The following is an 18430-nucleotide window of genomic DNA, read 5'->3' as shown; positions in this document are numbered from 1 at the left end:
TGTGGCTTGTCACCTGGGGAGGCTTTCTTATTGGTTAACTGGCCAACTAGGCAGCCTTTACACTAAAGGTCTCCCAAAGGACAGTATCTTACATTTCTTCAGTCACAACGCCCATCCTCCTTCCTGGAGGATACAGTCCTAGTGGTTGGAATGGGACCAGGTCACCATTCAGTAATAGGTTTTCACTTGACCTCCCTGTTTCCAGCCCAGTGCCTTACCCTACTTCTTCCTGTGTCCAAGGTGATCAAGTATACAGCTTCTCTGGTTTTCTCTGTGAAATACCTTCTGTCTCCAGAGGAGAGAGGATCTAGAAACTCTTTATATCAATATTCAACCAATCTCTGTTTTCAGCCCCATGCCATACATCCACGTTCCACAGTACCCGGTGACCCCATTTTTGAGCTCTTCTGAGGCTCTGAGGGCCTTGAATAAGACTTGCTCACCATTAGGATATTCCTCTAAAATCACTTATGCTCTAATAATTTCATCTGGTTACCACTCTTCTATCTGCTTTTCATATTTATATCTTGTGGTTGAAGTTACAGATATCTTCTGATTTCAAAGACCAAAATTCTGATTTCTTATTCTCCTTGTTGTTTTGGTTGGTAATTTCCCAGAGAAGAGGACAAAAACAACTTTATTTTGCCATTTTTAAAGCTGCAAGTTTCCCTTATATGCTTCTGTAACAACGAATGTAGCAGAGTACTTGGCACCTAATAGACATTCATGAACTACTTTGTTAATGAATGACTAGATGTAGTTAGAATATGGACTAAGCTACTGTAAGAAAAAGATCCCCAAATGCGACAACTCAAACAAAGTAAGTGCCTTTTTTTTTCTCTCTCTCACAGTCCATAGGTTACGAGCATACTTTTGGGTGAAGAGGTGTCACTAGATCATTAGGTCATTAAGGGACCCAGATTTCTTCTCATATTATCCATCTTCTCTACTGTCTTGTCCTAGTCAAAAGTGGCTTATCATTACATTCTGCATTCTAGCCCACGGAAAAGGGGCCAATGAAACTGCAAGAAAGCCTACCAGCTGATGGCCTCCATACATACATTTATTATCTCACAGTTTTGGTGGACCAGGAATCTGGGCCAGCAACCATGTGAGCTTAGAAGCAGATCCTTCCCTAGTCAAGGTTCAGATGAAACTCTACCCCTGGTCCACACCTTAATTTCAAGTCTGAGAGAGCCTCTGAACCAAAAGATGTGGCTAAGCTCTGCCCAAATTGCTGGTCCACAGAAACTGGGAGATAATAAATGTGTGTAGTTCTAAGCCACTAAGTTTGGAGTAATTTGTAACACATCAAATAGATAATACAACATCTCAACATTCCCTATGTAAATTATTAGTAGTTGACAAAAGGAAAACTTCTAATTATATATAAAAGGCAAATACAATTTTAAATTATAAGGTTAATAAATATTTTGACAATCTTTTGGATTTAATATCATTTAATAAATATTAAATACCAGGCTTTGATCTGACACCTAAGCCTAATTTGTATAATCTGGAATGATTTGCTCAATAGCCTCATCTGCATTGCAGGTAGTATCTTAGTCCTCCATCTTTCTGACCTGTCTCTAGAATGCAGGTTCTTGCAGATGTAAATGCTACTAAAGCCATGAGTAGGAGAAAGTACAAACCATATAACATCACAATGGAAAATGCTTTTAGACTACAGAGAATAAAAAAATTTGGAGGTTTTCCTTCTGATTGTTTTTACATTCGCTTACATGTAAATATATATACTATAGACAAATGAAGTAAATTACCTCAAATGGTTTTGGAGAGGGTAGGAATCTGAAGGTAGTTCTGGGCACTAGGCCCCATGCCTGGGTCCCTACGCTAGCTAAAACTTAATCCATTCATCCCTTTAATCTACAAATACTTACTGAACACCAACTGGGTACTAGGCACAGACATAAAACAAGGAATAAGTCAGACTTGGTCACTGCCTCATTCAACTCACAGTTTAGTAGGGAATACAGACCAAGCAAATAAGCAATGGAATCTGGTATGGTGTTGCCATTTAGGGTATGCATAGGCTCCTGTGGCAGCAAAAAGGAAAAACACTTAACTCAAGGTGAAAGTGGAAGTGGTAGTTGTATTGGGAAGACATCTCAGTTGAAATGATATCTAAGCAAAGATGACCAGAAATTAAGTAGTGGGGATGGCGGTAAGGGAAAAGAATTCTGGGAGAAGTAACATTGCCTTTGAAAGCCCGTAAGCAAAAGAGAAGCTGATACATTTGAGTGACTGGACTTTCAGTAGAGAGTAGAGGTGTGCGGCTAGAGAGGATGTGGAGAGAAGTATGCAAAGCCTTATTATGCAGGGCCTGGTAGGTCATGTTATGGAGGTTGGGCTTTTGTTTAAAGGAACCATAAAACTATGGAGGTGTTTCAAGCAGAAGGTTAAACTGATCTTATTCTTCCACAACTGACATAATGTTCATGACAATTTGTTTAATTTCTGAAAAGTTAACACTCCTAAGATGCTAAAAACATACAAAAACACCTAACATTTTAAATATATACATGCAATAACCAGATGGAAAACATACCAGAAAAAAAATGCCACTTACTACATAACAAAGACTATAAAACTATAAAATACCCATAACTTACTTTAACAAATGTACAAGAACTATATGTAAAAAACTATAACTTTTTTTTTCAGACAGGGTCTCACTCTGTTGCCCAGGCTGGAGTGCAGTGGCATGATCATAGCTCACTGCAGCCTTAGCCTTACACTTCTGGGTTCAAGTGATTCTCTGCCTCAGCCTCCCAAGTAGCTGGGACTACAGCACATGCCACCATGCTTGGCTTATTTTTAAATTTGTAGTAGAGACAGGGACTTGCTATGCTGCCCAGGGTGGTCTCGAACTCCTGGGTTCAAGCAAACCTCTTGCCTCAGCCTCCTAAAGTGCTGGGATTACAGGCATAAGCCCGCACGCCCAGCCAAGAAACCATAAAATTTTGATAAAGAATGTAAAAGAAAATCAGAAAAAATGAATGTTCCTGAATGTGAAGACTCAATATTGTTAAAGTAATTTTTCATGTTAATCTGTACATTTAAGGCAATTCCCATAAAAATCCCAATAAATTTTTCAGAAGTACTTGATGAACTGATTGTAAAGTTTATCTGGAAGATTAAATGTAGGACTATATTTATAAGACTACATATAAGACTTTTTACAGAAGTAAAAAGGTGGGAAGGTTTGCTTTACCACATTAACAAAAACATATAATAAAATGACAGTAACTGAAAAAGTATGTAAAGTCAAAATATTCAGGGGGGTTGTGGGTTGAATTGTGCCCTCCAAAAAGGTATGTTCAAGTAATCCCCAGTAACGGTAAATGTGACCTTATTTGAAACCAGTGTCTTTGCAGATGTAATTAAGATGAAGTCATATTGGAGTGGGATGGTCCCAATCCAATGACTAGTGCTCTTATGAGAAGAGGGAAATTTGGACACAGACACGAACAGGGAGATCATCTGATGCCCGAGGCAGAGAGTGGAATGATGTATCTACAAGCCACGGAATGCCAAGGACTGCTGGCAAACACCAGAAGCTGGAATAGGCAAGGAAGGAACCTCCCCGAGAGCCATCTGTTGTTTTAAACCACCCAGTTTGTGGTAATTTTTTATGGCAAAGCAGGAAACTGATACAAGGAGTATAAGGCAATTTCATACGTGATAAAAAGAGGTATCTCAAATGAGTAGGAAAGAATAGATTTGGCCGGGCGCGGTGGCTCAAGCCTGTAATCCCAGCACTTTGGGAGGCCGAGAGGGGCGGATCACGAGGTCAGGAGATCGAGACCATCCTGGCTAACACGGTGAAACCCCATCTCTACTAAAAATACAAAAAACTAGCCGGGCGAGGTGGCGGGCGCCTGTAGTCCCAGCTACTCGGGAGGCTGAGGCAGGAGAATGGCGTGAACCCGGGAGGCGGAGTTTGCAGTGAGCTGAGATCCGGCCACTGCACTCCAGCCTGGGCGACAGAGCAAGACTCCGTCTCAAAAAAAAAAAAAAAAAAAAAGAATAGATTTTATTTATTCAATAAATAGAGGTTAGGACAACAGGCTATTTATCTGGAAAGAAAAGTTAGATTTCTACTTCATACCAGGTACTAAATTCCAAGTGGATCACAGATCTAAATGTAAAACAAAACAAAAAACACCAAAAAACTATAAAAGATCAGAATGTAAAAGGATTATTTTTATAACCTTAGTGTAGGGAAGGATTTTCTAACCAAAGCATGAAACCCAGAAGCCAGATGTGACCATTTAAAAATGAAAACTTCTGGGCTGGGCGCGGTGGCTCACGCCTGTAATCCCAGCACTTTGGGAGGCCGAGACGGGCGGATCACGAGGTCAGGAGATCGAGACCATCCTGGCTAACACAGTGAAACCTCGTCTCTACTAAAAAAATACGAAAAAACTAGCCGGGTGAGGTGGCGGGCACCTGTAGTCCCAGCTACTTGGGAGGCTGAGGCAGGAGAATGGCGTAAACCCGGGAGGCGGAGCTTGCAGTGAGCTGAGATCCAGCCACTGCACTCCAGCCTGGGCAACAGAGCGAGATTCTGTCTCAACAACCAAAAAAAAAAAAAAATGAAAACTTCTGTCCAGGTGCGGTGGCTCATGCCTGTAATCCCAGCACTTTGGGAGGCTGAGGCAAGCGGATCACAAGGTCAGGAGTTTGAGATCAGCCTGACCAATGTGGTGAAGCCCCGTCTCTACCACAAATACAAAAATTAGCCAGGTGTGGTGGCGCGTGCCTGTAATCCCAGCTACTCAGGAGGCTGAGGCAGGAGAATTGCTTGAACCCAGGAGGCAGAGGTTGCAGTGAGCCGAGGTAATGCCACTGCACTCCAGCCTGGACAACAGAGCAAGACTCCTTCTCAAACAAAACAAAACAAAACAAACTTCTGTACATACTACAATGAAAGACACATAATCAATGTTTAAAAAAACATATTACAAGATATATAATAGACATAGAGTTAATATCCAGAATATATACAGAGATTGTACACACCAATAAGGAGACAACAAGTAACTACAAATAAAACTGAGCAAAACATAAAATAACAAAGGCCGGTAATGTATGGATACTCAATCTCACTAGTAATCAAATGAGATGCAAATTAAAATGGGAAAGTCAGCCAGGCATGGTGGCTCACGCCTGTAATCCCAGCACTTTGGGAGGTCAAGATGGGTGGATCACTTGAGGTCAGGAGTTCGAGGCCAGCTTGGCCAACATTGTACAACCCATCTCTACTAAAATTGCAAAAATTAGTCAGGCGTGGTGGCGGTTGCCTGTAATCCCAGCTACTTGGGAGGCTGAGGCAGGAGAATGGCTTGAACCTGGGAGTCGGAAGTTGCAGTGAGCTGAGATCACACCACTGCACTCCAGCCTGAGCAGCAGAGTGAGACTCTGTCTCAAAAAAAGAAAAAGAAAAAAAGGGAAAGTATTATTTTTCTAGAGTCACTCAAATTAAAAATATTTTCTGATAATACCTAGTATTGAGTAGGCAATACTCAAACAGGTATTTTCATATACTGAAATTCTGAAGGAAAATTTGATAAATGTCTATTGAGATTTAAATGTTTATACCCTTGGTTTCAGAACATCCTTTTCTAAGACTATATCTTACTGAAACACAAGTTCACAAAAATAAATAGGGGAAAATTACATTAAATATAGGATATTCATAAAATAGAATACTGTAACTGTGTAACCACTTTAAAAAGAGGTAGATCTGGCTGGGCATGGCGGGTAACACCTGTAATCCCAATGCTTTGGGAGGCTGAGGCAGGAGGATTGCCTGAAGCCAGGAGTTCAAGACCAGCCTGGGCAACATAGCAAGGCCCCATCTGTTAAAAAAAAAAAAACCACAAACATTAAAAAAAAAAAAAATTAGCTGGGCGTGGTGGCATGTGCCTGTAGTCCTAGCTACTAAGAAGGCTGAGGTGGGAGTGTTGCTTGAGCCCAGGAGTTTGAGGTTACAGTGAGTCATGACTCTACCACTGCACTCTAGCTTGGGTGACAGGGAGAGAGACCTTGTCTCAAAAAACCCCCCAAAACAAAAAAAACAAAGAAGAGGTAGTTCTATATGTATTGTCATACAAAGATGTTCAAGACATGTTAAGTAAAAAGAACAAGTTGCAGAGTATGTATTTTGTAAACATAAATAATAATTACCTTATATACAAAATATCAAGACGACTGTAACTTAGCTGCTGACAATGGCTATTCTGTGTGTGGTAGTAGGGAACAATTTATTAATTCATTTATGTAACATTTAATGAGTGTCCATTATGTGCCAGGCACACTGGTTTAGTTACTGGGGATTCAGGAGTGAACAACAACAAAAAAACAGATGAGGAAATGGTGAATGTCCACTTTCTATGTTAAACATATCTGTAAAGTATGACCTTTATATTTCTGTCCTTAACAAATTCACGGTCGATTTGATTATTTAAAAACATAAGCTTTAGGCCAGGTGCAGTGGCTCACACCTGTAATCATAGCACTTTGGGAGGCTGAGGTGGGCAGATCACCTGAGGTCAGGAGTTCGAGACCAGCCTGGCCAACTTGGTGAAACCCCATCTCTACTAAAATTACAAAAATTCAAAAATTAGCCAGGTGTGGTGGTGAGCACCTGTAATTCCAGCTACTCAGGAGGCTGAGACAGAAGAATCCCGTGAGCCCGGAAGGCTGAGGTTGCAGTGAGCTGAGATAGCGCCACTGCACTCCAGCCTGGGTGACAAGAGCAAAACTCCATCTCAAAAAATCCCCAAGAAACAAAAAAACATAAGCTTTAGGCACTAATGAAAAACTTTCAACAATATAAAGCAATCTGTTTTATCATTCTCTTAAAATCACTCTTATTGTACACTTTTTAGAAAGGTCCCTGGCATACTCAATAATGTAGTCTGGTAAAGTTAATGTGAAAGGATCGACAAGTTTCTTACACTGTAAAATGATTACTCTGTTCAGTTGAAAAATAAGAATAATTTTATAGTATTTCATTTATCTATACCCTTTGTGACAGAATATTTTACTTACAGTTTGTGGGTTAATCTCCTCCTCTCCCATAGGTTCATCCATAATTTGCTGTCCATTCTGTGAAAAGCATAGCAAGCAGAAAGTTACCAAAACAGACCTCACATCAGTTAAAGTTAAATGAAGGCAGACAAAAACAAAAACTGAGGAAGATTTTCACCCCTAAAGGGCTCTAATGAAGTAGAACCACCATATGAGTATGCAGTTGCTAAATTTGCAACAGGATGTGCTTCAAAAGTTAATTATTTGAAACTATAAAAACATTTTTTCATGGAAATAATATAATAAATGATTATTACCTTTCCATGTGAGCCCTTGAGTTTAATAGTTAAATGCATTACAAATGGTCTCATTTAAGCCTCACCAAACATTATTTACAACAGTGTATGGCAAAACACATTCTAAATTCCAACTCCATTCATAATTAATCAAGGGAACTGATTAATTACTTCAGAGAAAATTAAGCCCAATCTCTACATCAAAATAAATGCCACATGGATTAAACATTTAGATGTGAAAAAATAAAATTACACAACTATTAGAATATAGGTGAACAATACTCATGGGGTAAGGAGGGTTGAAATCATAAAGAAAAAAGTGACATTTGAATCTATAAAAGTTTAAAACTTCTGCCAGACACAAAAAAAGATAAAAGACAAACTGATTACAAAAAAAAGGCAACATATAACAAAGGGTCGGTATCCTGAATACATAAAGAGCTTTGTTTTACAAACCTGTAAGAAAAAACGATGAACCTCAACAGAAATGAGCAATAAGGGAAAAAAGAGTTCAGCCTTAGTACTCATCAAAGAAATGCATTTAACCCAAAGACACCTTTTGCCTTTCAAATTGGTAATGATTTACAAAACAAAAACAAAAACAAAAAACCACTCAGTGTTAACGAGGGTATAGGGGAGAGAGCACTCTGGACATACTGCTGGAGAAAGTATGAATCAGCACAACTTTTCAGGAAGGCAATCTGAGTCTGTATTTTAAAAAAACCAAAATACCACACATAAAATTTTGAAATGTCTCATCGATTCTACTTTTTTTAAAAAAGTAGACAAGTGTACAAAGATGTACATACAAGAATGCTCACCATAACTTTTATTCCAAAAAGAACTTCAAATTGAAAACCTAAATTCCTAACAATAGAGAACTAATTAAATATATTATGGTACACCCTTATAATGGAATACTATGCAGTGATTAAAATGATGATAAAGATGTAAATTCATTGACATAGAAAGACAGTCACATGTAGTAAGTGAAAAAGCAGTTTACAAAACTATGGATTGTAATGATCCCATTTTAAATAAATATATACATGTTTCAATGTATATATTTTTATGGGAAAAACTCTGGAAGGATATACACCAAAATGTTAACAGTGGTTATCTCTGGGTGGTAGAATTTTAGACAATTTAAATTGTTTATTTTTGCTTATCTGAATATTCTAATGTGTCTACAATGAATATGTATTATTTGTGTAATTTTTAAAAACCACAAAAACAGAAGTCAGGAACACATAGCTTCTTCTCTCATTCCCTCACTGGAAAAAGGAGTAGCCATGATTATTAATTCAACAAGTATACAAGGATCTAAGCTAACCACCTTTGGAGCATTATCACCTGGGAAATAAAAGGCAGCCCACCTATCACCTCATACTTCACATGAGGCAGCTGCTCTAAATATGAACTCCCCTCTTTGTTCTTCTCATCCCTATTACCATCCATCCATTCATTCATCTCATTTCATTCAAGCTATGTTCTAGGCACTGAGCTCAAGATAAAAGTTAATAAAACATAGCCCCTATCCTAGAAGGTCTGTTGACCTTATATAAAGAGCACCTTTCATTTTCACCACTCATAGAAGATGTTCCTAGATTAGGGAATGCCTATGTAATACTATGAAGCACAGAAACAGTGCCAAAATTCAGGAAAAGGTAGGGAGGCAAGTATAAAATCTTTATTTTCCTGAGGTATGTTCAAAGGCTATAACACTGCCCATTTCTTTGGTATAAAGACACTCGTGTATCTCCAGAATATTTATTTTTCCTCAAAGTGACAACCATTTATTCAACTGACTACTGGTTGTTCTTATTCCAAATGTACCAAAGAACTAGGTCCTAACAACTGTGGCTCTGTTTGCAGACACAGAGATTCAAATTCATATTCTTACCCTATTAATTATGAAGCCTTGGACAGGTTCTTTAAACAATCTAAGCTTTTCAGTTTCTTCATATGGAAAATGAAGATTGAAAAGTCTTATCTTCAGAGGGTTGTAGTAAAGACTAAATTAGTTAAATGATATAAAACCCTAACCACAGTGTCTGGCACTTAGTAAACAATCACTGTCAGCTAGTTTTCTTACGTCCAAAATTCAATTACCTCACCTCTGGCCCACCAATCTGTTCCCTCTCCTATATTTGCCGTATTAATGAATGGCACCATCATTCATCTAGCAGCCCAAACCAGAGTTTTTCATTAATTGTAAACAGTTATCTTTCTGTAACACAGACTTGCCCCCATGACTCCCCATTGTGTGGCGTTTAGAACCCTCAGTCTAACTTGAGCTACACGTATGTTTTTCATAGGAATAAAATTTAAGAACCATCTGTTCCTTGCAATTTTTAATGTATGCAAAGCAAGTATCACAACTTATAACTTACTTTTAAAGAAAACTGGTACAGGAGAAACAGCACTAAACTTGGAATTCGCAGACCAAGGACAGAGCCCTAGGCTGCTGCTTATAAGCTTTATGATTTGAGGCAATTCAGACTTTCTCTTAGCCTATTACTTTACCTGTTCAAAATGAGGATACTTGTCCTGTCTATCCAAAGGATTATTACCAGGCTCAAAAACGAGGTAATTCAGAAGAAAGAACTTTACAAATGTTGAAGAGCTGTACCAATGCATATTATTACTAAGGTGAGGTAGCCTCATGAGGATAAAATACTCCGTAAAGTCCTTCTGATCTTGGAATTTAAAAAATCTTTGAATTGGTAAGGCATCTCAAAAGTCTTCTGTTCCTACTACACGTTTCAATTCTTTCTATTTCATTCTTACTTACGCTTAAATACTACCAGGACAAGAATGTACTACCTCACTAGGCACTATAATATCTCTGAAAAAGTACTGCCTGCTACATGAAAATTTTCATTATATAGCAACTTTCCTCAGCTGTGAATTCTCTTTAAGAGGATTACTAATAAATGATGACTAACTTGCCTGTACTCTATCTGCAAAGTCACAGGAAGTAAATCTACAGCTATGACTCTAATCCACCGAGTCTTGTCTTTTCTAGATAAGTTCCTTCAAACATTTCTTTAAGATAGATAAGACTCATTACCATCTTCTTCTCTGAGCACACTCCAATTCATCTTAAAGGGTGGTATATGGAATTGCATGTAATTAACATTTCAACCCTCAAACGACCAACGCAGAGTAAAGGTCATATTACCTCCCTTGTCCTAGAAAATAAACTTATGTTAATGCAATTCACATATGCATTATTTTTGGAATGCCCTCAACACAATGCTGACATATCAAGTTTTCTGATTAAATCCTTGTCTTCTTGCACTGCAACCACACCCTGCATCCTCTATTCATACCTGTTGTTACTCTTAGTTCCACGAATAAAACTTTATTTAAAATTTTTGATTCACCTTTTTCCAGCTCCCATCCATTGCTACAATCTCTATACATTAGATTCCAAATCTGTCGATCAGCCTGTTCACTATTTTCAGCTTCACGTCATCTCAAATTTTACAAATAACCTTTCTTTTCTCAACTACTCACCCAGTTAATAGTATAGTATACACTAACAAAGCAACCTAAGAAAAAAATTGAGTGAAACATAATCTGAAAGGTATTTCATGCTCTACATTTTGTAAAAATATCTACCTCCTGAGTTTAGCAAAAATTTAAAATGTTGAACAATTTAATTTTTAAAGCAGTGAGCCAATGTTATCCGACATACCAGTGAAGCTTTACAAAGCTTTTTCTACCAAAAAAAAAAGCACCTTTATTCAAATGAAACTTTTCTGTCACTTCATCAAAACAAGGATTCAAATGTTATCTATCAGAAATGAGCATAGAGTTACTTCTGCAGTCAAGTTTCCCATTTGGAAAATGACCGTTGGTTTTATTAGAGATTAGGTTACATGTATATCAGTCTTACTCAGTATTTTACTTTCTATTGTTTCCTAAGTTTAAGGAATAGTACTTGTTAAACAAGAAAATATATTTCTCTAATTTTAAAAAACAAGTGGGAAAAAATGTGTTCTAAAGCTGGCCAGTACCATGTTTAAACCCCAACTCTGTCAGTTATTAGCGTAGTTACCTGAACTTGGGTAAGTTATTTAACATTTTGAGCCTCAGTTTCTTCACTCACAAGATGCACATAATGTCTACCTCACAGGGATGTTGTAATTAAAAAGATCCACCAAGAGAGAGTGTATGTTCAGTAAATGTTATTTCTTTTCCTCTCTTTTGCCTCAATTGACAGTGTAACATTACATTTCTACATATAACTTCTAAAGATGTAATGCAATGAAGAAGTATAGGAGAGTGTTGAAACACCTGTTCCATAATTCACTACAGTCAATTTTCCACTAAGCAGGGTGGAAGAGATCATTTTGTATGTGCTATATTTTTATACAATGTAGCTAGAGAATGAGTATGGACAAAAAATAGTTTAAAAGTGAGGCAAATGTATTTATCCTCTCTCATCCCACCATAATGCCTTCCAGCCAAAAAATTTCAGAGCCTGGCAGATTGTATATATGCAAATGTGATGTGAAATACTGGAAAAGGTTAGGAAATGCTAATCATGCTTTACTTTGTTAGCCTGAAATGTGTATAAAGTCACACATTAGAATAACCTACAATATGGGTCTCATCAGAACAAATCAGATAAAGGAGACTGTTCCCTTGACTTTCAGCAGGAATTGTTTTCAATGTTGTAAAAAATTATCACCTAAGATCATCTTCCAGGCTTAAAGAGGAAGAACAATTCAAATCGGTATTTCTGAATCAAGGTTTCAGGAACTCTAGAGTATTCCTAAATATTTTAAGGAAAATTCTGATGTTAAAAATATTTTATTAATTTAAAAACTTTCATTTTAAGCAACTTTATTAAGCAGACTGCTTTGTTGTAATGGCATGATACAACAATGTACTTTTCCAGGCTGCTGTCTGATACCTCTGAAAATATATAATTAGTTTAAAAAATACTTCCATTTCAGCAGGAGATCATCATGTATAAGTATGCTAGGACCAAAAGATGATCTGTGACTGATAAAATGCTACCTTGAACTCAGTAGGGTATACCATCTACTGACATTCTCCTACCTAGAAATGAAATGGACGTACGGACATTAAGAGAAGAATCTTCAGACACAGTAACAGCCTGAAATAACAGGAAGGGAAGAGGAAAAGAAAAGATCCAGAGTCCTAGTATATTAATATGGAGACCCAGGTTGTAGGAATGAGCAAGGACCATACTTTTTTTTTTTTTTTTTTTCACCACCCTCAGGTTTCCACAAGTATATCTACCTTCCAAACTCCCTGATATCAGCAGTGGTTTTCCTGTCCAAAAGCTTATGCAATAGGAATTCCATCATGAAGGTGCTGAGCATGAGGCATTAGACACCTCTCTCAAAGTGTGGTTAAGATACCATCAAATTGTTCAGAATCCAAAGAATCTTCTATGCAATCACATTGAAACAATAAGAAACAAGCACTTTATATTCTTAATAAGGAATGTATATAATCCTTACCAATGTGACAGGATTAAGAATCAGCTCCTCATTTATCCTAAGGAAATATCAGAGATGTGCATAAAGACTTATGTACAGTGATATTCATCATACTCATTATACTGAAAAATAGAAAACAATCTAAATGACCAAAAAGGGACTGGTTAAATAAATCATAATACATCTATTCATATGTAGGAATACTATGCAATGGTTAAAATCAGGGCCTCAAAGAAAATTTAATGATGCAAAAAATATGCTTGCCATATATTAAATGAAAAAGGATACAAAACTATATAGTATGACCCAATTTTGCATCCCTTCCTCCCAACATGTGTGCATGTAACTGGCAAAACATATAAAAAATCTCATCAGTCGTTACCTGGGTCATAGGATTTTCTTCTTTGTACCGTATTTTCAAAGTTACATGCACTTATTATGTATTAATTTTATAAAGAGAAAAACAATACATGTAATTAGAAAAATCAGTTTATTTCTAGTTAAGGTGCCCTTATGCCTGCTTTACTATTCCTCTAGCTACTTAAGGTCTGTTAGTACCCAACACTGTTCTATTTTCTAGATGAGGGTAAGAATGACCTCTGGTTATATTTACATTTTTATGTTTAAGAGGACTCTTTCAGAAACTTTTTTTTTTCCTGGTCCTGTGGTTGTGGCCAAGTTTCAGGCCAGGATCCACCTCATGTTTTTTGAAGTGTTACCGTCTAAGGGGGATTCTGCTTATGAAATAAGAGTATGTTAAGATAAGAATAAAGAAATGAAAACATAGTAGCCAAAATTAATCTACATTGTGAATAGCAAGTATTAGAATTGACACTGCAGAAAACGGAATCCATGCCACAGAGGACAAACTTGAGTAAATGAAAAAAAAAAAAGAAAGAAAGAAAAGATTTAAAAACTATGGAAGACAGACATAGAAATAATCTATGAATAGCAGATGTTTCTAAAGAAAAAAGAAAAAAACAGGCAGTTTAATCAATCAAAAGTGTAAGGAAACTTTCCAGTTCTGAAAAAAAAAAAAATACCTGAGACTGGAGACTGAGAAGGTTCAACAGAGATCATCAACACCAAGACATGTCCTGGCAAATGTTTTTAAATTTCAAGGATAAAGATATAATCCTACAAGCATACAAGCAGAAAAAAATAGGTTATTTCAAAGGAACTGAAATCAGACTGACCTCAGATTTCTCCTCTGCAACAATAAAATGCCAGAAGACAATGAAGTAATCACTTACAGAGAATTGAAAAGGAAAAGTTATGATCTAAGAATTTTATACCTCATCCTAGTTTTTCGTGTTCAAAGGTCACAGGAAATTATTCTTAGATCTGCAAAGTCAAATTTTCACCATCCTGGTAGTTTTTTTAAAAAATAAATTGTTCAAAGGTACATCCTAGACCATCAAAAGAGAATAAGAGATAAAGAATATTGAGGTAGGAAAGAACTGATGAAGTATACTGATACCAACCTAACATTTAGAAATAACTGAGTAAAATAGTTAATTCCACTAAAAGAAAAGGGTTCAATAATGAAGAATAATAGATATAAGTATATAAACAATATAAAAGAAAAAACACTTCAGAAAGTTAAAAGTAGGATTTGTAACCTCAGGCTAAATTCATGTGAACTCAAAATAAAAGAGGTAGTGGGAGAAGCCAAGATTCTAAATTCTCTTTCCTAGAAGGATATTTTAAAACCATTATTTTTAGTAATTATCCAGTAAATATAAATTTTGGAATGTTTTGAAAAACCATATAGTAACCAAGAATAGATATTACAGTTCAAGTCACTAAAGATAATAATTGGCAGAGACTATTAATAATACTTTATGCAGGCATCACATTCAACCCTAACAACATGAGTCAAGTATAATCCTATTTTATAGTCAAGGAAACTAAGGCTCAGCAAAGTTAATTACTGAATGGCAGAAGCAGGATTCAAACCCAGATCTTTTTAGCTCCGTAATTCTTTCTTCTATATTTCATAAGCTCCTCAAACAAAACAATTTATATGGAAGAAGAAAACAACGTCACAAGAATAAAAAATGTAAAATAATATGACAGAAACCATTCCAAAAGTAATAATGTAAGAAATGTAAAGTTTAAAGTATCTAATTATACAAGGAAGTGGCTTGCTGGATATTAGATATTATTAAAGAATTACTGATGTTTTATGAGTGACGATAGTAAGGTCCTTATAAATTTTAAAAGTCTATCTTTTAAGAAGTATAAATGCAAATGTTTATCGGGGGGTGGTTGGGGGAATGAGAAGAGGAAGCAGAAATGGAACAAGATTGGCCATGAGTTTGATAATCCTTGAGGCTGGGTTATGGGAATATATTGGTTCATTACACTACTCTCTCCAGTCTGGTATGTGTTTGAAATGTTTGATAATCATAACTTTAATAATCACGTTATATTGTTTAAAAAGTAAACCAACAACTATTTACTACTTTAAAGAGAAACCCAAACCAAACAGATAAGTATAAAGAAAAACAAAACAAGTGTTTATAACATTAATACCAAAAATAAAATGTAAGGCAAAAACCTTAAGCTGAGTAAAAAAGTCATTTGGATTAAAGATATAATCAATATTGAATACAAACAGTAATAATGATTGCTATCATTTACTGAGCTCTTACCACATACCAGGCAAATGCTAAGGACTATTATCTTTGATGCTTCTTAACAACTTTGTGAGGTATTATCACCAGTTTACAAATGAGGAAATTAAGCCAAGATAGGTATGTCAATCTTTCTAAGCACTGGATCCCCAGTCCCCTAGCAAAATGCCTGGCACACACAGTAGGTGTTCAATAAATATTTGCTGAATATATGAGAAAGTCTAATATACTGCCTAAGGCTAATAAGTAGAGCCTAAATTCAAACCCAAATCTAATTCTAAAACTCCTACTCATTTGTTTTTTGTTTTGAGATGGAACCTGGATCTGTCACCCAGGTTGGAGTGCAGTGGCAAAATCTCGGCTGTGCAACCTCCGCCTCCTGGATTCAAGGGATTCTCCTGCCTCAGTCTCTTGAGTAACTGGGACTACTGGTGTGTGCCACCACATCCAGCTAATTTTTGTATTTTTTTTAGTAGAGACTGGGTTTCACCATATTGGTCAGGTTGGTCTCAAACTCCTGACCTCAAGTGATCCACCCGTCTCGGCCTCCCAAAGTGTTGGGATTACAAGCGTGAGCCACCGCGCCTGGCCCTAAAACCCCTACTTTTAATCACATAAAAATCTTTTAATAATATTCCATAGTAAGAGTGTAGAGAGGTTTATTTCCTTCTGTGTATTTTCTACAATTAGCATGTATCACTTTTTAAGCAAAAAAGTCATTAAAAATAGTAAATGCATAATAGTATTGAACATTTAACCATGACTAAACCAACCACAAAACACAAAAGCAGATGCTTTGGAGAATATAACATAAATGGAAAGAAAATGGATGGGAAAATTTTAGTGCACTAATATCAACTAGCATAATAAATAAGGACAAAGCATTTGAAATAATTTATATTAGAACAGGTAGATACTGAATTTTATAATGTAAAAAGAATATGGGTTGTTTTCAACTTTTAAGTTTCTACAAAAAGTTATAAAAACTGACCGTGTCATGTAGGATGGTGTGCAGTGGTGCAGCCTTAGCTCACTGCAGCTTCAAACTCCTGACCTCACGCAATCCTCCCACCTCAGCCTCCGAAAGTGCTAGGATTATAGGCATGAGCCACTGCACCTAGCCAGTTTAAAATTCTTAAAGGCAGGAATTACACAGATCATATTTCTGATTATAATAAAATACTGAATAAGGAAATAAAGCACTCACTCAGAAATTAATATTCTTCTAAATAATGACTGGGTCAAGGAAATAAGTAACAGCTATTATTTATTCATTGCCTATTTTGTTCAAACTACAGTGCTACCTGTGTTACACATATTCTCTCATTGAATCCCAATTAATAATTAAAAACCATCCATGAGGTAAGTTATTATGTATAACAGGGAAGAAAAAAAGTTAGGTTGAGATTTTAATAACTTGTCCAAGATCATAGTTACTAAATCTGCAGATAAGATAATTAAATTCAAGTTCAAATACAAAGCTCCTACTACTTACATAGAAATGCTGCTATATTGCTTAGAATTCATGTACAAGCATCTAGCTATGCTCATTTTTCTTCATTCATAAAATAGTTTTGTAATAAAAGTGGAGAAAACTAGAGTTCTTTAGCACAACATGTTCTGAAAGTATTTATTTGTTAAACACACTATTCTAGGAAGGTTATGGTTCATTTTTCTAACATATCATTGATCAGATAAAATATTTCAAATTACATAATCTCCTAAAAGGGATTCCTTTAAATATATCCATTTTTATTAGGACAAGGAAAAATGAAAGAAAACATAAAAATTAGGTAAACAAAATAGGGAATATAAGGAAAACATGACTTGCCACTACATTTATTTCTAAAACCTGGTATATCCTTGGAAAAGCTGCTTTTTTCTGTACTTATCTGTAATCCATAAGAGTTCTATGGAATCTTGGCCAGCATGGATTTGAAAGTCTGCCACTAACTGTGGGCAAGCCCCCAAGCCTCTCTAAGTTGTGGTTGCTTCATCCATAAATATGTGACTATCCAGGAGCTCTCCCAACTTGAAAGTTTTATGATCTTCTATAAAACTTTAAGGATTAAAGTTTTAGATTAAAGTTATTTAAAATTTTGGGGGGTTTTCATACCCAAGGAAGTTACTGATTCTATGTTTAAAGCTGTTTTTAACGTTACTTCTAAGTATAACTTTTTCTTCCACTTCTGCATTCAGAATAGTTTTATCTATACCTGTCAGTGGTGCTTTTGTTCCCCAATGTAAACATAGATAATGCCAAAGAACTGACTATATGAATGTTGTCAATTAAAAGAAAAAAATACAATATTGGTTTTTGTGCAGATTAAGGGAACGTAAAGCAATTTTATAACTTCCACAATCTGATCTATTATTTTACTAGAGAAAATCAGTAAAGTATCCATTTAAAAAATTGGGATCTACTCCTAAGCCTATTCCTGCTTCTCCAATACCTTCAAACCCTCTTAGTACACAATGGCATTGGTAATATTTTCCAATCTGCCTGATGATCAAAATTACCTATAGTTCCTGTTAAAGATACATTACCTGGACCTATCTCAGCCTGACACTGAATCAGAATTCGCAGAAGCCCCATGGTTAAGTATATTATTTTTTAAACAGGCACCTTAGAGGATGCCTGTGATTAGACAAGACTGGGAGGCCAGGAGTGGTGGCTCACACCTGTAATCCCAGGACTTTGTGAGGCCAAGGCAGGTGGATCATGAAGTCAGGAGATTGAGACCAGCCTGGCCAACATGGTGAAACCCCCATCTCTTCTAAAAACACAAAAGTTAGCTGGGCATGCTGGTGCGCGCCTGTAATCCCAGCTACCTGGGAGGCTGAGGCAGAATCACTTGAACCTGGGAGGCGGAGGCTGCAGTGAGCTGAGATTGCGCCATGACACTCCAGACTGGGCAATGGCACGACTCCATCTAGAAGAAGAAGAGGGGGA

At 36.4% G+C, this 18430-nt stretch overlaps 1 protein-coding gene across 6 annotated transcripts in view; it reads right to left on the bottom strand.

The window, feature by feature from the left end:
- RPS6KA3 (ribosomal protein S6 kinase A3) overlaps positions 1–18430 on the bottom strand; it is a 120491-nt gene that overhangs the window by 78967 nt on the left and 23094 nt on the right. For 2 of the 6 annotated variants that reach the window (XM_023198926.2, XM_023198928.1), the window contains exons 1-3: positions 13882–13970; positions 12860–12896; positions 7081–7137 (exon numbers count right to left, since the gene is read on the bottom strand). In XM_023198926.2, the coding sequence (XP_023054694.1) occupies positions 7081–7122 (42 nt within the window). In that variant the 5' untranslated portion in view covers positions 7123–7137; positions 12860–12896; positions 13882–13970. Of the gene's footprint in view, positions 1–7080; positions 7138–12859; positions 12961–13881; positions 13971–18430 lie in introns of those variants that run through there. The other 4 variants (XM_023198924.2, XM_023198925.2, XM_026451877.1 and 1 more) reach the window with 3 other exon arrangements.

This window comes from Piliocolobus tephrosceles, chromosome Y, assembly GCF_002776525.5.
Source record: "Piliocolobus tephrosceles isolate RC106 chromosome Y, ASM277652v3, whole genome shotgun sequence".
NCBI classification, from domain to species: Eukaryota; Metazoa; Chordata; class Mammalia; order Primates; family Cercopithecidae; genus Piliocolobus; species Piliocolobus tephrosceles.
This window is presented reverse-complemented; position numbering and strand designations above follow the sequence as displayed.